Source organism: Mycetomoellerius zeteki, unplaced genomic scaffold (genome assembly GCF_001594055.1).
Source record: "Mycetomoellerius zeteki isolate Tzet28-1 unplaced genomic scaffold, Tzet1.0 scaffold96, whole genome shotgun sequence".
Classification (NCBI taxonomy): Eukaryota; Metazoa; Arthropoda; class Insecta; order Hymenoptera; family Formicidae; genus Mycetomoellerius; species Mycetomoellerius zeteki.
In genome coordinates this window covers 235,094-263,061 of record NW_017257999.1, presented here as the reverse complement: position 1 = coordinate 263,061, position 27,968 = coordinate 235,094, and the positions used below count along the sequence as shown (strand labels likewise).

General features: G+C 27.9%; 2 protein-coding genes across 3 annotated transcripts in view; one reads left to right on the top strand and one right to left on the bottom strand.

Moving 5' to 3' along the window:
• RhoGEF3 (Rho guanine nucleotide exchange factor 3) overlaps positions 1–27,968 on the top strand; it is a 203,627-nt gene that overhangs the window by 33,404 nt on the left and 142,255 nt on the right. The window lies entirely within an intron of this gene.
• Positions 1,133–20,916, bottom strand: LOC108730772 (glucosylceramidase). 2 transcript variants are annotated; one of them, XM_018460696.1, is made up of 12 exons: positions 20,869–20,916; positions 14,758–14,811; positions 10,625–10,738; positions 10,107–10,373; positions 7,138–7,371; positions 6,730–6,868; positions 6,450–6,603; positions 4,721–4,881; positions 4,124–4,530; positions 1,656–1,884; positions 1,373–1,486; positions 1,133–1,261 (listed from the first exon to the last, which is right to left on the bottom strand). In XM_018460696.1, exons 4-12 carry the CDS (start codon positions 10,147–10,149, stop codon positions 1,162–1,164), a joined length of 1,581 nt encoding a protein of 526 aa, XP_018316198.1. In that variant the 5' UTR covers positions 10,150–10,373; positions 10,625–10,738; positions 14,758–14,811; positions 20,869–20,916; the 3' UTR covers positions 1,133–1,161. The 2 variants fall into 2 exon arrangements, with proteins under 2 accessions (XP_018316198.1, XP_018316199.1); XM_018460697.1 differs by having other exon boundaries at positions 7,138–7,368; positions 20,869–20,915.

Sequence of the window (27,968 nt, the reverse complement as noted above, 5' to 3'; positions counted from 1 at the left end):
AAGAAAAAAAGTCCTTCGGAGAGATATACTTGTTTTTGCTTCGTTTTGGAAAAAATCGCAGAAACATAATTTTACAGAATATTGTTTTTAAAACGGAATATTATTGTTTTCTTGTACGACTTTAGCGATAATGCTTTAGACTCATTTAGAGGCAGTGCGAGAGTACACTCGCCGATTTTCAGACAGAAGAGTGCTAGATTGGCGAGTCGTTATGTTGACCAGTTGCGTTTGGTTGTAACACGAGCTATCCGTACAAGATGTAACGTGTTCATTGTTGTAAAAGGCCAACATTTTGAAATCTGCATTAAGCAAGCGACAATATCAATAAATAAGTGAATGAATAAGTAATAAATAAGTAATGAATAAGTAATAAATAAGTAATAAATAATAACAAAATGTGACAATTAACCCCGTGTTCTGGGTTGATTGTCACACGTTTTAGGATTGACATATTTGTTATGGACAACACATATAGAAAATACAGTTTTTATTTTAATATCAGTTTTATATTTTGAGAAATAATAGTATTTATGATATTAATACAAATAAAATAGTTATTTTAATAGGTATTTTAATCATAAAATACATAATTTGTTTTTATACCGTAAGGTAATTTCTATATGAAAAATGAAAAAACATATATGTATATATATATATATATATATGAGATATAATATATTTGTAAATATATTTTCTAAAAACGTGTTCCCTAAAAATATTAAAATTAATTGTCACCTAACCTCGTCTCATTTTGGTCAATCTATCTCACATAGCTATTTTTAATAAAAGATATTGTATTCGCAAACTTTGTCAGGGTAATAATTAATTAATTTTAGTAAAGATCTTCTAAGATATGTCATTTTCTATACAGGGATATCGCGATTAAAAATGTCAAAGATTTGTCAGATAACAAAATAGGCGATAAGAAAAATTTACTCATCAACTACATTTTCTTAAAAATCGTTATAAATAATATATACAATGTTTATGGTGCAAATCATTTTATACAACAAATTAATATTATATCAGCAATTTACAGTTAAAAAAAGAGATTTTTCTACCATGTCCTGTTCGAGTTATAAACATTTTGACAATCAACCTCGTACGACCATCTCCCCTATCTATCGATACATTATACAGCGGATTTATATTTCAACTACATCACCAATATTTCATGGTAATTAAAGACTTTGCGAGAATATTTAGCTTTGTTGTTCCTTTCTTTGGATCGTGGATCAAAATTTCTTTGTTCTCTTCGTTCCTGAAAACAATAAAAGTAGATATATAAGATTTTCATTGCAATGAGAATGTGCAGTTCTCTAATTCATATATTTATATATTTTATTAGAATATTATGTAAGGATAAACTCACAAATTTAAGATCACCAATACGATACTGCCATCAGGCGTGGAAAATGCAATATTTCGAATATTCGCGGTTTTCTTCGAGGTTGTGCCAATTCTCATACTGCCAGGTGGGACATACCTATTTAAGAAAAACGCTTAATTAATAGAAATATATCGGTAAAACACAGTAGATAGATATTAAACGTAATTATTTTACAAATTATTACATTTTTACAAGTTTTTACAAGTTTGGTTTTATGTAATGTTACAAGTATCAATTGAGGTACAAAGGTATAAGGTGTACGGACTTTGAAAAATGTCCAATTGCGTAGAACATCGGTTGCTTATAGAATTCGTTGGCATTGCTGTTGATTATTATTGGAGAATCAACAAAATTTTTGATCCAGTTAGGTCCACCATTCATATCTAAAGCAATGTTCCAGTCGATCCAAGTGGACACCCAGTGCGACATGGTTTCGATGATATTCGCTGCGTACAACTCAGCACGTTTCCACGATCCCAGAATCACTTTTTGTTCTGTAAATAATCATTAAATTGTAATTCAGTCCGTATTTGTGTCTTGTAAAAACCATTAAAGTAAAGGCCTTAGCAGAAAGCTGATTTATAATCTTAAAACAGTGTCTTATGACTTAAGTCTTATGTCTTTAGTAACGCACAAGAACTGTCTTATGACTTATTTTTTAAAGGTACCTCGTATTTATATACCTTTAAGACATAAGTCATAAGATAGTTCTTGTGCGTTACTAAAGACACGACTTATAATCTTAAGACACTGCCTTAAGATTATAAATCAGCCTTTCTATTACGGCCTTAAAGCGATGTAATTTGGATAAATTAACAGAAATTTTCAAATTGAATAAAATATTGAGATTACACAGTGTATTCAATTAAAATTATTCAAAACATACATAACATACAAAACATATAGTTCTGGGACCGGGGTAAAATGACTAATGGTATGGAGTAATTTGACTAAAATTATTAAAATGAAGATTAATGTATTTTAAGCTACATCTTTGGATACATATTAATAAAACTTTTATAAAAATATATTTTAAACACAAAACATTCGCTTCGCAGAACAATGCTTCTTTTTACTAAATTCGTTCGTTTCATGCACGTCGAATTAGCCTATCGAGATTGGACGTAAGGGAACTAAACTTATAACATTTACTACTGAGGTAAATCTTTTTAAAGGAATGAAACATTGAGTAAAAGTACTATAAGAGTCGTCACTAAATGAGTCATACTAGTCATACAGCCTTATACTGTGGTTAGTCTACTATCCCCATCCGTTCATTTTTTAAAAACATTAACAGTATACGATAACAAAGACAGATAAACAAAAAAATCTGTTGGACTTTATTAAGTAAGAACTACACTTACTATCTAAATAGAAATTAAATATCTCAGACATCACGATTGTAAAACAAAAACTTTAAGAACAAAAATAAAAAGAACAATAATAAGAACAAAAAGAAAAAAACTTACTTACAAGGGAACCTCTCGAGGTGTCAAATTCTGATTTTAATGAAACTTCGTGAACTTGTAGCTTACATAAAGAGATGAATTTAGAAAATATCAGTTGCGGTTAAAAAACGGTTTGAAGGGGAAATCACTCCTTACGTGTACAGCGGTTTTCAGCTTTTTCCGTTATATCTCGAAAACTATTTGAGATATAAAAAAATGTTTTATATAAATGTTTTACAACAAAATTAGTTGTATTCAATCGCGTTTTTAGAATAATTATTTATCAATTTTTTTTCAAAATTTTCGAAAATCTGAAAATTTTATACAAACTTACAAAGGTCTAAGCATGAATTAAAAATCACATAAAAATGCGGTTTATAGCAGTCGAAAGAGTGAATCTTTATCTTCAATTTATTTTTTTATTGAACACGATCTTGAATATAAAAACTGACTATGAATACCGGTCTAAAAGTTGTATCGACTTTTACGAGGCTTATATTTTTTGTTTTCAAATGAAAAAAATCCATAATAAATGCATAAACATACAGAATTATTTTTTGTCTTGATATTATAGAATAAAACTTAACAAAAATTTTTATAAAAGGCATAGTAAAGGATTATGAGGAAAGACATATATTTTTAATATACTAGATATGATATATAGACCTATAGAGTGTCCCATGGAAAGTTATTGAAATTAATCAGCTGTCATTTTTAAACGCATATAGGAATAAAAAAATAAAATATTTTTTAATAGAGGACATTTGGCGGTTTTATTACAAAGTAAAAATGATCGAATATATTTGTATCATTTAATTAAATGTTTGTAAAAATACTAAATATCGTTAAACTTAATGATATGTATTTTAGAAAATTTAATAGAACTTTATTTAACATTTCTTTTATCAAGAGAAATGTTAAATTGCCGAAATATATATTATTACGATTAGCAATATTTGACATTTTTATAAACATTTGTTAAATGACACAAGTATGTTCGATCGTTTTTACTTTACATGTAAAACTGACAAAGTCTGCTGTTAAAAAATATTTTAACGTTCCTATTTCCAACGTGCGTGTAAAAATGATAGCTGTTTAGTTTCAATAACTTGCCTTGAGACATCATCCTGTATTATGATAAAAAAATATAAAATAATTGAAAAATATAAAACAAAGAATATAAATAGTAGAGAAATTTTGTGGTTAGTTTTGTTGCCGAAACTACTAGTTTCATCAGAGAAGCAAAAAAGTTAATACAAAAATGAAAACACAAATCTTTACCAACCTTCGAAAACTCCAGCGCAACCTTCCGTATATAATATTGACTGTTCTGGAAACAGCTCTTTTATTTCATTCAAGACACTCGGACTGATAAAATGATCAAAATAAAAATGGACCGCGATTCCAGAAATAATATCTCTTGCTCTCCTATCTTCAAATACCGTTTTAGGCCAATCAGGAATCGATAGTCTGGTATCATCCATTGTTAAGATTTTGATATCCCCAAAATTATTTTTCTTTAAGGTTGGCGCCAAGTTATAAATAATCCAGTCACGTTCTTCCTCGGCTGTCCATGCCATCGCGTTGATAGATGTACTATTAGTTTGTGAAATATACTTGTAATTTTCTGGCTCATTCTGAGGCGTAGTAGCCCAGAATTCTAAACCATTACGACGATAAGCCTCGAAAAATCTGTAAAAATATAAAATGATTTATAATAATACGTTTTAAATATCTCGGGAAGTTTTACGTAACTGTAACGTTGTTTCATATATATGAAAATGAATCGTACAATGTAGTAGTAAATTATAATATTTTGATTAATTATTATGAAAAAATAAGGAGAATATAACATAATAACAATATTTTAATGGTATTTTACTTCACGAAATAATTTGCCCATAGTTGTCGATATTGTGGACGTAATTTAGTATCAATCATCCAAGATTTCTTATTTTTCATCCAAAGACTGGCGCTCCACGGTGCAGTCAACAACTTAATTTCTCCCTTCTTTAATTCTTTAGCTCGCTTTATAATCGGTATCTATTGACAATTAAGATTTTTATTAACAATTTAATAAAATGTGTACATATATTGTGCAATTGATAGTTATACCATTTACTTAAGGATCGATATTTTGACTATTTCTAACAGGATCAGTTAAACAATTAGTCAGAAATAATTAATATCAGATAATATCATTTAAAAAATTATGATGCTTTTAGCCTGTGAATACGCCTTTAAATTAATTATAAAAAGGCAAAATAAATAATTTGAATTATAATAATTGGTTATTTGCTGCAGTTTTAAGTCAAAATCATTATAAGTCTTTTAACTTTTACTATAAACGAATAAGTGAATCCAAAAAAACTTTTACATGGGTAAAAATTATCAACGAAACAATTTGTATACATAGAATTTTGAAACACAAAATACATATGTCATCATTCTCGTTTCACATAATATTTATATATATATATATATATACAACACATAAATAACATTTTGCCTATATTTCACTTTAAAAATATTATATTTCAGGAGAAAGGGGGGTGAGAGTCGAAGGTGAGAGTCGCGCGCTCCTCAAATAGGTCGTCTGCTTTCTCGGTGTAAACGCGCGACTGACCCGACCTAAAAGCGTTTTCATTTGCTCGGTAGGACACTGCTGTTTTGTTGAATTAGTTAGATTAAACCGGTTTGTTATTTACTTCTAGACAAATGTGAAAAATATAATGTATTTTTGGAAATGTGACATTTCGAATGTCATTGACAAATTGTTATTTAACCTCCTCAACTATGCACTCGCGAGTACAATGCTATATATGGAAATAATTTGTACAAAATACGATAGATGGCTCTAATTCGGACCAGCGTGGACTAAATATGACCCAATCAATTTTTAAGTCCCTTTCGTAAACGGTTGGTGACTAGATCTACTTTGGGTCACGGTATAAGTCAGGTCGCTATCAGTAGTACGGTGTAAACGTAGCCAGTATGCTCTTGAATCTGTTTGGTCTATATTTTTAGTTCTAGTGGAATATGCCAATCAGATACAAGAACTCACTGAGCACTCAGTGAGCGGTTGTAATACTGAATGCACCCATTGTTTCGTTGATAACTTTTTAACGAATAGAGGACGACGGAAAAGGTCAGTGACCTTGACCTTTTTGAGGGTCAAGGTCAAGGTCAAAGTCACTAGGAAGCCATTTGGGGCTGACTGTGTAAAGGTGAACATTTACCATTGTGGGACACCCTGTATACATATATTCATGTACACACACACACACGCACACGCACGCACGCACACATTAATGTTGTTTCTAAAATTTATAAATAAGTATCATAAATGCGATTTTACATAAGAATCAAGACAAACAAAAAATTAAATAACTTTTAAATCAATAAGAGAATTATGCTCAAATTTTACACAGATACTCTGACATAATAGCAGAATAATCTGAAATTTGCATATTTTTGATTGTTTGATGTGACATATTCTTAATTTTAGAAACACAATTTTCTTGATATGCCTTTCGATATCCGAAAAAAATAAACTATTTGTCTTATCAGATACATGAACAGTTGAAATATTAATCAATAAATGACTAAACCTTGTAAAGATAATCCTCTATTTGTAAATCAAAGTGCTGAAGTGAAGTATCGTTTTCTACCATTGCATAAGTGTAAGGTCTCGTTGAGAAATCAGTGCCACCCATTGGCGTTCTTATGAAATTGTAATTGATACCATGTGGACCAAAATAGCTTCTAGAATTTGAAAATTGAATGTGAAAACTTTCAAGAGAAATCGCTGCGAATTTTCTAGATATGTTAATTGTGTTGAATGAATTAGCAAAATTCTTTTGAAATTAAACGATTTGTAATTCATTATACCCCAACAAATACTCGGACATCTCGTGCGTTAGTTCTTGAATTTTCATAGCCGCTGAATCAGTTACAGCTCCACCAAATCCTTGGATTTCTTGATATACATCCTTTTGATTTATAGTGATCTTTCCTAATGGTTCTGATTCTACGTTACAAGACATTTGGGATATAATTGTTTAATGATTGGATAACAAGGCTGCTTTAAACCTACTTGGATAGTCCTTTAGGCCGGTATTCATAGTTTGTTCTTATTACAAGATAGTTTTAAATAATATCTTAAAATGCTAATACGGTCCTCTGATTAGTTCATGACATCTTAAGACTATACTTAAGACAGTCTTAAAAATCGACTATATGAATACCGGCCTTACCATAGTGACTTCGATGTTTCAAAAAAACAACTTCAGTACTTACTATCAACTTTTTTAAACTTTTTGTATACACCGCTCGATACGTTGAAGAACAAACCACTTTTGCTAGATGTTATTAGGAAATATTTAGAGGGATTGAATGTCCTCCTCACATCCGGAGCTTCGTCGCAATACGTCATATTGCAAATACAATAATATCCATCATCTTCTCTCTCGTTTCCGAACTCCGATCGGCGTTTGATTTTGCAGCCATGTTTTGACTCAACTAAAAAAACTCCATCAAAAAGTATACTTGATTAATTGCTTCACCATTACCATTACATTACGTACGCATTTTCACATTTCTCTGCATTCCATTCTTTTAATGGAGTTTCTACGGAAATTAAACGGATGGCTCTACGCCAGTTCATATACATATCTATATAGATATAAATAAATTCTAAAATTGTTAAATAAAATGGAAAATTTTGCCACGTATTTTTTTGCATATCTTATACAATATTTTCAGTTTCGAAAGTAAAGACATTTACATTTTTGTAAAAAAAATTGTGAAAATATAATGAACCACAAATAAAATATAAAAACTGTTCAATTGCAATGATATTTCCTTGATATGAATAATTATTTTTTATTAAAAAGTTATGAAAAGTATTATGGTAGTATATTAATATATAATAAAAGTAAATTATTAGAATATGCAATAGAAATATGCATTGAAATATAAATATAGAAAATTGCAATATAAATGAAACTATGTAAAGAAATTTTCAACTCATTTTATTCTACATTGAATATGTATGACTATATTGACTATCTTGAATATGTACGACGTGATTGAGCATCATCTAATTATCGCAAAAAATTAGAAGTAAGGGTCAAAATATATTTTTAATATGTAGTTTGATATATATATAATATAATATATCATTTTCATAACGAAGTCTTTTTTTCTACAAATATATTTCCTTAAGACCAAACACTTAAGGGTTTACAAATTATTAAAATATAATGATATCCCCTAATATATCATCTTTAAAATAAGATTAAAAAATGACGTAAAGAAAATATTTCAGAAGAAGATGAAATTTAATATCATTTACATGAAATAAAAATACATTAACAAGCCAGTTTTTTTATGTTGCAGTGAAGTTAAAATAACAAAAATATAAAAACTTAAATAAATTATCAGAAGACATACCATAGTAAGATCTGTGGTATTAAGTTGTCAATTATTACATTTTTATTAATTGTTTAATATAGGGGATTACCCTCCAATGGTCTTGATCTTGACATATGTTATCAAGATATATATATGTATTTACATTGCAATATAATATATATATTTTCTGATTTCTTTGTCAATATTCCATAATTCATTCATTTCATACGACTTTTACTTTGCACACAGTTACCCAACTCATGCGCACAATTATCTGACGCGCGAGAAATATTTTCACTTTTTCGTTTTTTCTTTCTGCCAAATACAACCTTATTGAATGAAAATCTTCGATATGAGGATACGTAATGATAGAAGAATGTTTATAGTTTCTATTTCCATACTTATATCGCTTTGAACTTAGAAAATCATTCCAGGACAATAAATTTCCCTTAGGTGCGCACAATTCATCCACTTTCCCTTATTATTGCCTACAGCTCGATTGCCTACATGTGCTATATTCTCTACTTTAAAAACACAGATTCTATTTTAAAATACAAATTTTCTGCTTTAAAAACACAAATTCTCTGTTTGAAAACAAATTCTCTGCTTTAAAAATACAAATTATTTTCTTACTTAACTTAACCTTAGTTTTATATTTGTGCGCAAAAGTGCTTGTAGGCAATCGATCAGTAGGCAATGATACATGTAGGCAAATGCGTGATTCCGTTTTTGAAATTTTTATTTGTGCGTAAAAGTGCATGTAGGTAATTGAGCTGTAGGCAATAATTTTTGTGCGCAAATGAACTGTCGGCAAAAATAATGTAGGCAAACGATACTGTAAGTAATCGATTTGTAGGCACAAGGAGCCATTTCATAAATACCTATAGATTTTATCTGCTAAAGATATATATATTATTTAAAATCCGTTTAACTATTACACTTGAATAGATTATATTTTAATAGAATTACACTTTAATAGACTGTTGAAGTTTAGATATTACTAACGAGAAATGACTCATCGAATTCGATGTCGAATCGACCTTAATACAATGCTTTCGACCTCAACTCAATTTTGATTCAACGTCTAACATCTGGCAGTTTTCACTAGGTAGAAAGCTTTAAAAATATCATAATTTTGGAATTATGCATAATTAAATTAAAAATCGAATAAACAATATATATATATTATATTTATATTTTTTCCTTTTATATATACATATATACATGAGTTAAATATGTTTGATATTTTTTGTGATTATTACTGCTATAGTTAGTAACCAGGGTAATAATTTGTGAACGTTACTTCATAAGTCATCCGTTATCTAAAACTGACGAAACGGCATATGTAATGCGTTTACTTTCTAACCTTAATAATAATCTTCCATGCATATAGTTCTCTCAAACATGAAAAAATTGTATTATAATTTATGATAATTTTAAAAATTAACATAGTAAAATATCAAGATATAAATTGTAAATAAATTAAACATTTTTATTTAGTAAATGTAATTATATAGTGAATATAACTATTTTTTTAACATTCGCTTATTATTTATATGGTAATAATAATTTAAAAATATATTAAGAAAAAGCTGAAGGTTTTCAAGCAATGTGTGTGACATTAATAGTAGTTACAATTGATTCTATTTGCATAGTTAAATAACAATTGTAAATACATATATAATTATTCCAAAGAATGATTATAAATTCTAATTAAATTATACTAATTGCAACCTTTTTTTCTCTTGGCATCTATTCTATATACATACATACATATATATATATAAAATGTGTGTGTGTGTGTGTGTGTGTGTGTGTGTGTGTGTGTGTGTGTGTGTGTGTTTTATACTTACTTGTCGCTGCAACAGCAAGAACGAGGATAACCGTGTGCTTCATTGCGAGTAACTGGCGCAAAGATATTGAGCTTGCCAATTTAAATCAAATTATTTAAATCAAGTTATTCCAAATTTAATTAGTTTTCATTTAAAAAAAAATTTATCGAAATCGGTTCAAATTTCGAGACTGTAGCTTTTTTTGAAACACGAAAGTTCGTTCAGCCCCACTGTGCGGCGGAGAGATGGAAGCGTTTCGGCTCACGAGCAAAGTGTTGAACAGACAATCTAGAATAAAATAAGATCTACAATAAAATAAGATATAGAGCCCATCGTATTTGTTCTTCAGAAAAGAATATTTTCTTCTTAAATGAAAAAATTCTAAAATCTAGAACAGAGTATTTTTATACTATTTCATTAATTTTCTTAACAGAAAAATTTAGGTCAGACGCAATAAATATTTAATATTAAACCGTTCTAAAGGAAATCTCTTATTCCATGCTTGCGAAAAGAAATTTATAGAATATTAGTAATCTTACATTTTTTGGCAACGAAAAACTGGGCTCGGCCAAGACTCGAGAATTCAGGATCTCTCGTTCCGCGTGTCTCACTTAGCGCGTTACTTACATCACGAAAACTTCACTGCCATAATGCTATAGCATCACATATATAACATTGGATAGACTTATTCTAAACGTAAGAATATATAAACCTAAATTCATGTGTTATATAATGAATAATTTATTCAATAATAATGCTACAAAAATAACTATTCGTGTATTGCAAATAAATTGCTAATAAAAAAATTTTCGTTTCATGTGGTTAAAACGTGAGTTTTCAAACTTTTTTGTTAATAACTTTTTAACGAATAGCGACCGCTACCTAAAACCTGTCAGAGGTCATCAGGGTCAAGGTTATTGAGGGTGGCGCCCCTTTTCTAAACATTTACCGCCGAAATGTCTTTATTATTATTCACGTTTTATTAATTAAATATTTGTAAATTAGAAATTCGATAACTATCTTTGTACTAATTACCGTGCAAAACTCTCATTAATCCTCTCATTAGTTGTTTTTTATTTTATTATTTAAAAAAGTAATAAGTAACGGGTGACGTAAATTTACTCCGTTACAAGTTACATTAAAAAGTAACGAGTTACAAATTGAGTGAGTTATTTTTTTTTTAGTGACGAATGACTTTTCCAACCATTTATAAATAATTATTGACTGTGTTCCAACTCTGGTTGTTATGTTATTATAAAAAAAATTTGCAATGTCATTACCAAATCGTTATTACAAGATAACTAAGTAACTAAGTAACGGTAGTTACAGTAAATAGATACTTTCATTCCCTGCATATATACACAGAGAGAAAAATGTTTGGTATTTGTAACTATAATTATATATTACTATAATAATAATAACAGTAACTATATATATAATTCCAGTAACAAATGTTATAATTGGCAACCTAAAATGACTATAATTATAGTTGTTATAACCATAAAATAGTTGAAATTACCATAAAATTATAGTCACTTGAACCATTTTTATGGTAATTTCAACTATTTTATGGTTATAACAACTATAAATATAGTCATTTTAGGTTGCCAATTATAACATTTGTTGCTGGAACTATATATATAGTTACTGTTATTATTATTATAGCAGTAATAATCATAATTATAGTAATATATAATTATAGTTACAAATACCACACATTTTTCTCTCTGTGTATGTATTAGTTCAACATATGACTTCGACCGTAAGTGATGTTTCTCGTATTTAGTTGATGTATTTATGTAAGCGTTTTGTTTTTAATCTTATTACTGTTTAGAATTATTATTTTTTTACTCTTTGACTGTTCTTTTAATTTCCATATATGACTTTTACTACATTTTACTTATATTGTAATATTAAAACTTTGATTACTCGTGTCATGCAATCGTTATCGAAGTTAGCTCAAATGTGAGTCGAAATATACATGTAACTTTATCGTTTATACAGAACTAAATTGCCTTCACGATTACTAGAGCATGAATTTATATATACTTATGAGAGCGATTTAGAAATACAATTTGTAAACAATTTATATACATATAATCCGTGACCGATTCACATATTTATCTTATAAATATTTCAATCCTAGATTTGGTCTTCTTCAGCATTTAACAGTAAAATAGTTAATCGTGAAAAAAGGAGAGATACACTGAGAAAAAAAATTTGTTCAAACGACTAACTGAACACATTTAGTTGTTTGATTTGATTAATTCAACAAATTTTATTTAATCGAATTTAACCGTAGGCTGTTTAACATTGAACAGCTTGTTAAGCAGACTAAGATTAAATTCAATTAAATAATAGAATTATGAATTATGAAATAATAGAATTATGAAAAAATTAACCAAATTTGCAAACAACTAAATGTGTTCAGTTAATTGAACAAATTTTTTTTCTCATTGTACAGATGATCCGACTTCTTTTTCAATATGATCAGAGTCTAAATTAATCATGAATTTATAAGTAAAAAAAGTAAAACGTATATATCATTCTGTTTGCGGAATAAGTCCAGAGATAAAATTTTCAAAATTAAAAGATAAAATTATATAAAAATATGTAAACAGTCAAGATAATATAAGATATATTAGCTAAAAGAAGCTCTGGTTAGAATGTAATTATATAAAGATAAATTTTTTAATTAAAAATAGAAAGTGAAAAAATGAATAAAAAAAATAGAAATTCTTAATATTGAATAAAAAATATTACTTATAGTTAAGTAAGGAAGTTTGGATGTCAAAGTGTATAAAGACAATCATTCACGTTCTGTCCTTTAGTTTTGTCTAGAAAACTTATTCAAAACTTATCAAAATCGACCCACAATATAAAATGAATCTGATCTATATTATCACGCTTTACCGTGTTATTATAAATTTTAATAAATTTTTTTCAAATATGGGGGGTACTAAAAAGTGAGAATAATCATAGGTTTTTGTAAATATTTTCCAAAATCGATTGATACGTTGGATTGTTTTGGGCCGTAAATTTTTAGTTAACTTGGATTCTGATTGGATGAATTCCATTATTTTAAATATATTTATTATGCATATTCAAATATTAGGTGTAAATAAATTCGGTGCCTTTTTTTTATAATTCAAAGTTACTCACATAAAGACAAGTATGTACACATTTAATATTCGAAATAGTCTCCATTGTTTTCGATAACTTTAAACCATCTTTCGGGCAACTGCCGAATGTCCTCGCGGAAGAAATTTGGCGGTTTTGACTTGATGAAGTCATCAATAAAGGCACTAAATTAATTTGTATACTTAATCATTTTTTAATATAAGAATAATCTTTACATTAAATTTGAAGTTACTTTTTTTATGTTGTAAAAGTTTCAGCTATTGTTCTAGTTTAATTTTCATGTAAGATCTCTCTGAAGCAATACGTATCAAATCGATGGAAGTTGACTATAGTTACATTATAAGTATGAAGAAAGAAAAGTATGAATTTTGTTAAGTATGATATTTTCAGTAAGAATTTTAATCAAAATTAATGATCCAAACATATTTTTATATAGATTGTGGTATGAAAAATACATGAAAACATGAGAAACTGGAAATTCTAATTTCTCATGTTTAATTTTTTGTTCCAATGTCCGGTTTTCGAACATTTTACCTCATTGTTTGTCGATCGATACCTTGGATAATGCTAATGCCAGTACTTACATATTGCCGATTCATATCTTAAAAAATACTTGTGCTCAAATGAGTATCGCTGTGTTAATGCAATTGTTGAAGTTCTACAACTTTTGTATGAAACATTTGTTTTTTAAATATTTTCTTGTTTTCGAAATATTTCACCGATTTGGAAATATTTTTGTCATCTTATATATGTAAATTTGTTGAAGATTGTATTTCTAAATTGCTCTTGTAATTATATGAATTTACGTACGTAATAACCGTAAAAGCACATAGACAATTTATTTCTTTATTTTTAATTTTTATTGTTTATTTTAACTATTAAATATATAAAATACGATAGAGAATGCCATCATGGTCAAAGTTAGATGGTTTGAATAATATAATATATATTCTTTATTAAATCAATTTATTTCAGATATGATTGCGCCGATAACTTTCGGACTTTCAACACAGTCGGTCTGAAACGCTAATAATCCCCCTTAAATTAAAAAAAAATTGTAAACCACTTATTGCGAAAAATATTACCTCAGCTATTAAATATATACTTATTTTTAAGTAATAATTAAGTAATTTAAGAAATTAACCACGTATTGCTCATTGCATTTGTCTGCTCGTTAGTTCACTTTTTCTTTATTTTTTAAAATTTATTTTTAATATTTTGATTTAAATTTATTTTTAGTTATCGCGATATGTTTGAAGCTGTGTTTCAAAACAAAAGAATATTCTTATTTCTTACGTTTTGTAAAATATTGTTTTCTTATATTTAATAGAATATTTTTTAAATAAAATTTGATAAAACTGAAAAGGATTATCAGACAATAATAAATTTGAATAAAAGAAAAGGGAAAACAAAAGAATTTTCTAAATAAAATAATGTTTGTATTCCGTACAAGAAGAAATATTATAAGAGCTCAAAATTAAACATTCAAAAATCTAATTAATTAATTAATTTCAATGACTAGAGAGATCACCTGTTGAACGCTGGTAATAGATGGACCTACGTTGATGAGGACGGTTGACAGTATCTGTAAAGAATGCAACGTTTTGTTACGTATTATACCCATAGAAATACGTTTACGTACGTGCTACGTGATGTGTAATAAAATTATATTATAGGGCTCGCAGTTGTATTTAAAATAAAGTTATTTAAAACATACATTTTAAATATAAAAATAAGAGTTATAGTATTTAATATTTATTATTTTAAATAACTTCGTCTGACTATTTAATTCTTATTTAATATTTTAAATCCAAGGAAATGTTATGTTCAAATTAAAAAAATCATTTCTTGCATTCATTTTTTTAAGTTGAAGTGAGAATATCTTTGAGGAAAATAACAATTTACTTAATTTAAAGAAATGACATTCAAATCAAAGAAACTTTTCATTAATCGTATAGCAATACACAGATTTCTTTGATTCAAACAAATTTTTTTTTAATAAATCGAAGAGATTTTTCTCTGGACGTAAATAAGTTTCCGAAACCTATTTTATATTTTTTATTTTAAATAAATGTCATATCAGTTTTTTAGAGATGGCTCCTTTTGCTTACAAATCAATTGTCTACAGCATCGTTTGCCTACATCACTTTCGCCCGACAGTTTGTTTGCGCACAAATAAAAATTTTAGAAACAAAGTCATAATCGCCAAATTAAAAAAATGCACAAAGATAAGTGATTGCTTTTTTCGGCCTTCCTCCAAACGTATTTTGTTATATTGTTTTTTTTTGTCACGCCCTACTGAACGTGTTGATAACTATTCTATGACTGTATGAAACTGGTCAGTCGAGTACCTAGTTGAACGCGTTGCCACGAGCGAACTGAATTCTGTTAATTGGCGCATGTTTATATTTGGCCTCGTCCCATATTGAAATTGAATTTCTTTTGTAATAGTCGGGAAACAGGACGCTCGCGCCTAGCGAGGCATATTCTCTCTTTTTTCTCTCTAGTAAGGTTATTGGCCAGATATTCGTTAGTTTCAGACTGTACCCAAAAGAATTGCTGCAGCCTTAATCGTATCTCGCTATACTTTGTTATACTACAATTCACACAACCTTTCAAGTTATAATGATTTACGTCAATGTATTTTTGTTAAAAAAAACTTTTTCAGTAAATAATGCGTATTTCATGGTCACTACAAAATTGCTAGAAGTTACTAAGTGGACAAATTAGACTCTTATCTCAAAGACCTTCCCTGCGGTGTGCTGATTGTGTAGTCTATAATTAACATGCATTATAAAGGACGTCCTGAAATTGAGGATAATATTGCAGCGTGAATTAAACTTTATGAAAAATTAAGTGATAAAAATATATGTCATTTTTTCCGTAAAGTAGTTATTTAAATATAATAAACGTTAGGTTAAAGCCTAAAAATTCCGCAAAAACAGTTTAAAGACAGAAATTATGTCACTTAATCTCTTTCGACTTATGACTTAAAGTTTTTTAAAGCAACCGGTTTGTGGACCGAGCATGAGTAATGTGTTAATAACACGTAAATCGTCTGTACGTAATTGCTATTTTCAATATGACTAATAACTTTATCCAAGAGATATCTTCCAGAATACAATGAAGATATCTCCTGGATAAGCTTATCCGCAACTTATCTGGAAGTGAAGAAATTGGGTATTAGGATACAAAAAATGTATTTATATTTTTATTAATCTTTATCTTTACGAATAAAAATTTTTTGAACGTTTCGTCTAACAAACGGTTTCTACGTGGAATTAATATTTGTTGTCCACAAATAAAAAGGCTTTACTGGCGCTGATAATGGCAATGATGTATCATATTTAAAAAAAAATTTATTTGGTGGATACAAATTAAGAATATCTAATTCCTTAGATTTATCTTTTAAATATGAAAGTATTTTAATGTCACTTTGAATTATGACTGATGTTATACTAATCCCAGTTTTATCTGTATCATAAAAGAATTCTCATCATTACTACTACTAGAAGTTATATAGAAATTTTTTTACGATAGTGTTCTACGATCTTAGTTAATTTGAAAAAGATTTTTATTTTAAGATAAGATAAAAATAATCTATATTCTTAATAATCTAGATTAAGATAAGATAAAACCATTTCTCCATCTTTATAATTATCTAGATAATTTTAATCTGAATAACGGAAAACACTGCACATATTTTCACTTCTAAAAATAGTCCAAAATGTAATTGGATAATATCTAATTGTTACAATAGATGGATTCACGAGGATTGTTCGTCGAAAGATATGTTTATGCTGTTAAAAACATGTCTCAAAGTTTATTTTACATGTTATATAACTTAATCTATATCGAAATTATTACTCATATTCTTATATTGTTTGTATTACCTATATATTATATTACAAATGTTTATTTTCATCATAAAAAATCATTAATAATGTGCTCTTGCAATAAAAAAACAAAATAAGTGTTATAATTAGCATTTTTTTGTATGTGGCATATTACCCGCATGGTGGCATATTACGCATTTTTCATAATTCTTTATTTTTAATAATAAAAAATGAAAATATTCGATTCTAATTATATAGAAATAATGGATAAAGGATAGAAGAAAAAGATCAGTATGTAAAATTACTTTAAATTGAACAAATAATTACTCAAAAATCTAATTTCGCTTAAATGTGGCATATTCGCCCCACTTACCCTAAATAACAAAATAATAAATAAGAATTATAATCCACTTTTTAGAATTCTAATGAAATAGAGCATACGAAAATACATATGATTGAAATTGCCTAAAAATGCAATCACAATATCTTTAGTGTGATGTAATGTCATATAGGGGAGAGTTGCCGAATGTGTACTGGTCGCCTAAATCGTACCTCATTAATATTTTATATTATTAGTTAATATAGGCAATATTTAGTAACAATAATACAAAATATATGAGAAATAAGTAATATAGACAAAAATATAATAGCCTACATCTTGTTTTATGGATGTTAGCGGTGTTTTAAAAAATTAGGTACATCTGATATTAATTTTTAATCAACTTATGTAGCTGATAACAACGCGATCATTCAATTTTATTATAAATTTTTATATTTTTGTATTTTTATAAAAAAGATCTATTGTAGAGTATTTTACACACATTCACTGTATATATATATATTTGCAACCATTGTAAAGATTAAATTTCAATAAATTATTAAAATTAGATATTAATTAATTATTAGGTATTAATTAATGATATTTTTTATTAATCTTATATTTTTAATTGTTTTCATTCATAAATTCAATACTTTCAAAAGAAATACGATAAAAAATATCTATAGGTACGATTTAGGCGACCGGTTGCCTAAATCGTACTTTTTGCAACATGTTACAAAAAGATTTATAACAAATTAATTTGTTATTGGTGGAAAGTTAAACATGTAATAATAAGTCCAAAACCTCAAGCTATAATTTCTAATGTTCATTTGCATATAAAACAGTGCCCGAGCAGCACAATTCATTGGTGAAACATTGGTTAAACGTTGGCATACATTGGGGATATGTTAGGCCAATGTTGCGCCGATGAATTGTGCTACTAGGGTGCCAAATGGAACATATAATAAAAAATAGGTTAAGTGGTACGCATTCGGCAACTTTCTCCTACATATTTTCTAATGTAAAATTTCGCATTACACCAGAAGCACTAATTAATCACATTACCTATTATATACTCATTTATTTATTATGAGAGAGGGACATGTCTCATTTAAAATTATTTAAATTGTTAATATTGTTGGTTAATTGTTATGATGATAAAATAGATTAAGCAATGCGCATATGATGTGTTCATTAAAATGCATAAAACCGTAACGAAACTAGTACAAAATATTCAATATTATTTTATTTGACAAATTTAGTACAGTTAAAAAAAAGAAGTAAAGCAAAATATGAAATTTTTTAATTCTTCAATTATTTGGTAAATGCTTCATCGAATCTTCTGCAGTATTTCAAATTTGTTAATTGCCTCATTCTATTTTACATCACGTACATAATAAAAGTATTGATCTCTTCGCGTTTGCGTTTATTCTCATTCTATTCTAATATTTTTGTTACATCTGTTTAAATAAACTAAATTAATATGTCATTTGAATTTCTGTTCAGCTTGTGCAATTAGATACATAATTAGAGGAGAGTTGCTGAACTGATCGCCTAAATCTCATCAATATTTCATTTTATTATTTAATATGAGCAATATTTAACAACAAAAATATGAAATAAAATATAAATAAGTAATATAAACAAAAATTTAACAGTTTATTTAAGGTTACATTTCTTGTTTCTGCGTATTAACTACACTTTGAAAAATTAACATCAGATAAAACTGATGTTAATTTTTTATCAATTTATGTAGTTGATATATCCATAATATTATAATAATATAGTCATTTTAATCTGAATTTTCATAAAAGAAGATTTATTGTAGAACATTTTACATTGTATTTGCAATTATTATAAAGAATAAATCAGTGTTTTTATAAAACCTATCTATCACATTTCCTAAATCGTACCATCACAAGATAAGACTGATAATGGACAATAATAAAACTATAAATAATTAATGTGATTACAGATGTCAATTGCAAAAATAAGTTCGAGTCAGTTTTATTTCGATATTCTTATCTTTTCACAGGGTTATTAACTTTACATAAAAAAGTAACGAAGTTACTGGTTTCGTTACTTTTTTTTAGTAACGAATGAGTAACGTAGTTACTTTTCTTAGCGAGTAACAGTAACGATAACTAAGTTACAATTTTCAGTAACGAGTAACGAAATTTTACGTTATTTTTCTTGTTATTCCGTTGATATAGAAGTGAAATCACACGGTGAGGAAAAGGACTGCGGAATAGAAAATGCGTCATTGAAGCAACCAATTAGCGCTATATCACACTTTTCCATCACGCAAGTTTTGTGTGCTATATGTTCACATGTTGCGTCAAAGATGCATCCGGGATGAATATAATTTAAAAGAAAGACTTTTTAATATTGGTGGACTCGTTTTGTCGAATCTACGACACCGCCTAACAAATGGACATTTTGAACAACTATTAAAATTAGTTAATTATTAGGTATTAATTATTTTTTTATTCTGTTTCTATTTTTTTTAATCTCATATTTTTAATTACTTTCACTTATAGTTTTAATAATATTTTCAAAAGAGATACGATTTAGAAGGCCTATATTATGTACAATTTAGAATACTTGCTACTTAAATTGTATTTTTTGTAACATGTTACAAAAAGACTTCGAACAAATTAATTTATTATTGATAAAAAGTTAAATATATGATAGTCGGTGTCTGAAACATTAATACACAATTACAACATTGATATATACGAGTAGGTGCCCGATACGTTAATATACTACAATTTCCAATGTTCATTTGCGTACAAATCAGTACCAAATGGAAAATATAATAAAATATTACTTTTTTTTTAAGTTATACATATTTCACAACTCTCCCGTACTATGTATACCAGAATTACAAATTTATAATATTGTATTTAATATTAACTTCAAGTACATTGGCAAAATCTGGCTTACACAACTATACTTATGGGGTAGTTACCCATACAGTACAGAATTTGCAGCAATATCGCTGCAAAATCTCTGCAATATTGCTGCAATGTTGTAGCAGTGTTACTGCAATTTTTGTGCAACTTTGTGCTGTAGGGGTATGTAGTCCAAATTTTGATAAGAATTTTAACTGAAATGAAATTTAAGAAATTGTTCTTTTTTTTTTATCTGTGGTGTAATAATAAAATAAAAGCTTTTATATAATAAAAGTTTAAAATATTTTAAAGCTGAAAAATAATCATTTATTACAAATATAACAGAAAATAAAATTTGTAGAGTTCTAAGTAACAAAAATACGCAATTTTTTTTCTAATTTCCGACAAAGTTTAGAACATTTTTTGGTTAGTTATAGTAATCTTAGATTATAATTCAGCTATATTTCAATTTTCTTTTAATCAACTTTACTAATAATAAAAATTTATTATAACAAAAATGGTAAAGAAAAAAAAACCATCAAGAAAAAAATGCGGGGTACAAACATACTTTAACAAACGATATCTCCACTTACAAGCACTTGTCCTCGGTGCGCGTTCTCCTGGTGTGAGATGGAGATCGACACTGAGAATACATGGAGGCTGCAGCAATGCACGTGCCATGTGAGAAATATTTGCGTAATTGTGTATACAGTGGGATACGTTTGTACCTCGCTAGTGTATTTAATTGTATGCTAATATTAATACTGACAACAAATGAATCTTATCAATGTCTGATAAGATTCATTTATTACTGTTTACATATGCGAATTTTAAAAATATAATTAATGTGGTGTCTGCTACTATTAATCATTATGCCATAAAATTTACAAAACGCAAGTGTTTGTAAATTTATGATGTGTTATGATTTCTGCGTTACACGCAAGTATGTTAGGACTTATGAAAGTAAGTGAAATATTATTTAAAAGAGTCCAAGTGTTATGAGTTTTCGATGCGTGTGTTCTGTAAGCCATTTCATATAACCTTTATGTGAAAAAATACACGCAAATTATTACGATACATGTAATACTAACTGGATTGTAGTTAATAGATTATAGTGCATACGAGCAAGTTGCTTGACTGAACATTATGCTTTCATAAGCACACTCGAGTGTAAGCTGATTTTCAAAGTACGAACCTATAAGCTTTATTGATTTATACTTTAATACAAAGTATTGTTTCGATTGTTCATCTATCGATCGTACTTGATACTTCCTTTCGCTTACGAATTTTAATTTGTTTTGTTTATCGAGAAAAAGTAAGTTTAATTTTAATATTATAAAATTCATATAAGCGTGTTATACATAAAAAAAGAAGGTAAATTAAGCATTAATTAATTCCATACAAAATAATTACAAAATGTTAGTGATATATTAATGGTACCTATTGATTAAATTTTACAATTATAAAAAATGAGAGTAAAGCTCAAACATGTATATTGGATCATTATTTAGCGAGAACGGAAACTGTGCAATAATTTTTAAAAAATTATTTTTTCAAGGATAAAATAACAAACATTCATGTACACGCACTCATAATACTCAACTTTGGGAAAATAAATGTTTTAGGTCGAAGAGAGTTCTTGCACAAGGTTGTGAGTATTCGTAAAAAAAATAATTTCTTTTCAAAACTTCGACGTAACAACTAATGCTTAACTAGCAATTGAGCAATTTTTTGTTGAAATTTTTGTACTTCAGGTTAGCTACATTAATTACTAATTAATAAATCTCCTCTTATAAGAGAATTTATCTAGGATAAATTAATTTTAACTTTTCTTTCTAGGACTAACTAATTTTAACTAATCTTTTTATTTTGCTGTCTTTTCCCATTATCAGCATTATTCCCTCTTAGTAATAGCGTTTTTTGTTATTAACATTATTGTCACAAATATCATTTCTTACTTAACCTGTGAAAACTCGAAAAGCAACTATTCAAATTGCATGATCTGTTTGCTTGAAATTATTAAATTTTTTAATAAAAAGATAAATCCACAAAATTCAGAAACGTAGAGCTACAAAATATTATACCAAATTGTTGAAATAAATAGATTTGCAGATCATTGAAGAAACTGGAAACTTAAAAACACTCAAGTTTTCGGTTCTCATTTATTTTTCTATTTTTCTTTCTAAATATCTGATGTTCAACTTATTTATCCTCTTTTTTAAACATATTAATCAACACTTCGCTGTTTCTTTCACTTTTCGATTTTTACTCGGAACTGTTCTTTAATTCACATGGAATCGTCCTTTAATCCTAGTGATGAACCTTTTCCTCAAAAATAACTCTTCCTTTTCTTTTCTATCGTATATAATTGATGAGATTTCCTCTGAATCTTTTCTAAACCAGTTTCTTTTATCTATCCCTTTTTCTTTCGTTCTTTTAGTACAGAGCTCAGTTCTGCAAACATTGATAACCTCCGAGTCATATTGTCCCAATAGAGATCCCTTCCTACAGTGTTTTCGTATACTCCAATGGTCTCCCTTATATCCTATCCAAGCTCTCATAACCGTATTTTATTACTTCGAGCCTCCTTTTTGCTATCATATAAAACTTCCCTTTCTTCCTGTTTTTTTTAAATATATTTTTGTGTTATTTACAAATTTAAATATTGTAATTTAAATATTGTAGTTTCTGTGAGCTTTAAATAAATCAGAATTGAGAAATTAATATTAGAACTTTCTTAAAAAGATTATAATTAATAGCATTCATTACAAGCAAGTTCATATATATGTATATATGGGACGTTCCACGTCAACGGGGACAAGTGTCTGGGCAAAATTTGTGAAGTCGAAATAACACGAGGGCTTAAAATTTTCGTTTTTATATGTGGTTTAAGGAAAAACGTGGCGTTTTTGAAAATTCAAAGCGGCTGCTCCAATATGGCGGTTAGAATAAATAAAAAAACTTATGAAAATTATTGAAAACGTTTATTTCATTGATCAGGTGGTCCAAAATTCATTCGATTTCCATGAAAATCGATATTTATGGATTTTTCGAATCATTCATGAACAATTCGTAGTCATATTTCCAAAATTCAAAATTAAAAGCATTTTAAGACGTCTTATGTTTTAATTTTAGACATGCTGTCTACAAAATAATTTTGTAAAACGCTCAAATTAACCAGTTGCTAGAATGTCAAAACTTTTTGTAGCATTGTTTATCTTGCTCGAGATTCTTACGTAATTACTTTGACGTCCAACTAAATCATTTTCGGATTTGTATCTAACTAAATTTTCAGATACTTCACAGAGCAAAATCATTCTACTCGTACACATGAGTACTATTAAATTTAACAATATTAAATGAAAATCGATCGATGAGATTAAACACATATAAATGAAAAAGGTCATTCGGTCAAGGCGATTCGTCGTGTCTAATCATATTTCTTTTATGAATTTGTACAATTTTCAATTCAAGCTAATTGTACGCCAATTATTTTGATCTTGAAACACAACCCTAAATCAAAGATGGAGCAGTATATCATAAGTAATTTCATAATTTTGATGCTCATAAGCATCTTAGAAGGATCTAATACAAAATTTGTAAATAATTTAATTGCAAAATATATAAAATTTAAGTTTAATGAAAGAAACTCGTTTGTAACTCTTCTATAGTGAACTCAAACTTATTAAAATTTGAAAACACACGAGCCTATGTTTGATAGTAAAAATTGATTTTTCTAGTCGTTGACTCAAATATTTGCAGTAATTATCAACAGAAATAAAATAATAAGTTTGTTCGTAACTCACGCCTTACAATACATTTGAACTAATAATACGCATATTAATGTAAAAATGTCGAATTAATAATTAAGTTAATTGATAATTAATATGATGTCAAATTGAATTAATAATGAAATGTATGATATCTCAAGTAATATATTATTAATTAATATATATGTATATATATATATAACACAAGAGGATATTTTTCTTTCGTTTATTACAGAATCAAGAAACACATATAAAATTGGTTGCTGCATTCAGAGAAAAAAGTCGTATCAGTAACTATAAATTTGTAGTGAAATAGCGCCTCAACTATATACATATTATTAAATTCTAATAAGAATACTAGATTAAATAAACTAAGAAAATATAGTACATTAACCATATAATCAATTTATAAATGGTTAATATTACTATATTTTCTTAGTTCACTTAATTTACTTATTGTTGTTATTAAAGCTTTATAATACATAGTTACAAATTTGTGTATGCATTTCTTATTTATTTTTGTCTTCCAAGTTTGAAATCAACGCTGCGCCTTTTATCGCATAAACTGAGTAATTTCCTTCTTAAGAGAAACTGAACTCCGCTACGTCCCTCTGGTGACAAAGCCTCGTACTGAGCGACACTTTAAAAATTTTTGTCTAAACTAGAAAAATGTAATTGTTATATCTATTTGCGTGAAGTCCAAGTAACTACTCAATGTAGTTAAGTCACTATTTCACTACCAATTAATAGTGCATACAATTTGTTACCGTGACTATATTTTTATAATATTCAGCACTACTTTAGTTTCTATTACTTTGTAAAACTAGTTACAGATACTTTAATTGCAAAAGTTGCCAAATTTATAGTTGCTAAAACTATTTCGTTTTCTCTCAGTGTGATCATAACATGAAATTGACGTAAATTTAACCAAACATACAACTAGTTAAATAAGGAAATTTATTCTGCACTTGTTCAAAGTGCACAATCAATAGCTTAAGATTTTTATCTTGTTGTAAAGTATGCTTATTAAAAAATACCTGATGGATAAGGAACTCTAAAAATTGGTTACACTTGTTGTGTACACGAATTCATTTAAAATGAGTTTAATATGTGTATTTATTTAATTTGAATGTAAAAGATACTTAATGTTAAATATAACTCAAATGTATAAGATATATATGTTTTTAAGAATATTAAAATAATATTTATTAAGAACATTTAAATAAGATATTTTGTTCGCAAACTTTATAACGAAGACTTTTTGTGAGATAACGTAATGAGTGAACAAACAATCGATGCGTAATACATCACCTGCGATCGATTCAAAGTTTGTTGACTTTCTCTATCGATCTAAGCGCGTCACATTCAATCTCAACGTTGATACTATTTTAATGGCAATTAAAATATATAGGGTAAGTAGTCCAACAGTGAACCAGTAGTACACTATAAACTATTACGATATTTTGTAAATGCGACATTACAGATTGCGCTTATCATGCAACGATTTACATTTGAATCTCTTCTCGGCTTTCCAGTCGGCTAGGAATCGCGCCAAGGATGGCCATGTAATATCACATTTTAAAAATTTTAGGTTGCAAAGTAAGTTTTTTCCGTAAGTTTTAAACATTTTTTATGTTTTTGTTGTTATATCTATAATTTTTTTCATTGTGCAATAGTTTTATGTGCACATTTGGCTTTATTATTCTGCAAGCAACTTTTTTTCTGTTGTATTATTTTACTGCATTATTTTGGAGATTATCGTGGAAAAGGTTAGGCGGTCTACAATGAATCATTTTGATGTAGTGAACAATGAACCATGGCACATAACCTTTTTTACGATAACCTTCAAAATAATAATTCATTGTGGTAATTATTTAGAATACAGGCCCTCCCTCCCATCTAAAATCTTAATAAAAATATATTCATCCGACGCGTTTTCACTCAAAACGCGTCGGATGAAAGAAAGAATCTGGCAGAAAAACGCGGCGGTCGGTCTCGTGAATCCTTATCATCTCATAATTATCTATTTTCTAAATAAACATATTAATATATAACAAAACTCTCTCTCTCTCTCTCTCTAAAATAATTCGCAGTATAAAACATGCGGTTCATTATTAGCATGGTTCATTGTGTACACACCCCTTGTACACAATGAACATTTCCCGTTTTTTGAAATAACCGAAATTGTAGCTAAATTTAAAAAATAACTTAAAAGTTATTGTTTACAGTATGCAGCCAACCAAATTCATAAACTGTATGCCAAAATTCTCTCTCTCTAAAATAATTCGCAGTATAAAACATGCGGTTCATTATTAGCATGGTTCATTGTGTACACACCCCTTGTACACAATGAACATTTCCCGTTTTTTGAAATAACCGAAATTGTAGCTAAATTTAAAAAATAACTTAAAAGTTATTGTTTACAGTATGCAGCCAACCAAATTCATAAACTGTATGCCAAAATTTAGATCTTCAACTCAATAATTGAGAGAGATAGAAGCCTCTGAAATTTACATGGTTCATTGTTGGACCACTTACCCTACTAGAATATTATTTAATATATTTTTTTCTATATATTTAATATATTTTTTCTTGAAATAACAGTCACATCTGTCGTTTCTTATGGCAAGAGTAAAGTCTCGTTAAAATTTTCCATAACGCTGAATATCTTCCATAATCGACGACTTATTCATCTCGCAAATTAATCCATCGTAATCTTATTCGGAAAGTTGATCCTCCGATAATTAAGAATGCAGCAATATTCGAATCAAAATCTTCCTGTTATAGATCTGCCAGGGATTCTCTTTCTTGCAGTCATAATCGGAATCCCCTCATCCTCTTTCTCTTCCTCGCCCTCCCCTATAAAGCCGGTGAGATATTAATGGCTATAAAACACTATCGATTATCGCTGCAACCATTTGAACTTTTTCTGCCCTATTAGTATCAATAAAATTTATAAATTGCCTATTACTTAATTTTCCTTAATTGCAACGTTAATATTTTACGTTGATTTATTTTGCGTTATCACTCTATGTTATAATACGTCGTAGCTTATGAAATTCGATAAATTATGAAATTTCAATAAACAAAGCAAGTCTTCAATAACAAGCCTACACGGAAAAAATAATTCTGCTGAACTATGTAAAAATTTAACTAGATATGTCTGAAAATAATTTTATTAAACTTAGAATATCAAAATATTTTTACAGCATTGCTTAACATGTTCGAGATTCCTACATAATTATTTTGATGATCGAAGAAAATTATTTTCAGATCTGTATTTAGTTAAATTTTTAAATATTTTAACAAAATCATTTTTGTATACGCTAAAATGTATGAACTGATATTTTAAGCACAAATTTTAAGCACAATTCTTCAAAACAATGTAGGCTACGTAAAACATGAACGATAAATCGTGGTATAAATTTATAAACGCATAAATTTATAAACGCGTGCATTAACGGGCGGGAAATATTAGTTTAGTATTTTTAAGCGTTCGTGATAACCGGTTATACCGGTGGAAGAGCTCGCGTTGTTTGATGCATCATAGATGTAGGGGGATTAATGGTACGAATGAGATCGATTATCGATTAAAAAGACCATTCATTTCGTGCGCAGATAAAACATATGGGCCACAAGAGACAAGTACTAGTACGTGATCTAGTTTCCTTTTTTTCACCATATGCTTTATTGATAATGAACCTAAAAAAAATATTTGAGAAACTGCGAAATCTTTGCTGAAATAATTTTCCATTTTAATGCATTTTACTATATTGAAGTACGACAATACATAGAGCTTTAATTCTTATAAATATTATTGACAGATATGTCGATTTTTTAGGATATATCATACGTGCCGATATATATATATATAATTAAAGAAATTATTGAATATCTAAATCCCGCGAATATGAATAACATCT

What these genes read in the sequence shown, in the direction of transcription:
- LOC108730772 (XM_018460696.1), bottom strand. Translation starts at nt 10,149, where the DNA reads ATGAAGCACACGGTTATCCTCGTTCTTGCTGTTGCAGCGACAA. An exon ending in ATGTCCGAGTATTTGTTGGG is followed by an intron (nt 6,604 to 6,729) that starts GTATAATGAATT and finishes TTCAAATTCTAG; the next exon opens with AAGCTATTTTGGTCCACATG. An exon ending in TGGGCAAATTATTTCGTGAA is followed by an intron (nt 4,531 to 4,720) that starts GTAAAATACCAT and finishes ATATTTTTACAG; the next exon opens with ATTTTTCGAGGCTTATCGTC.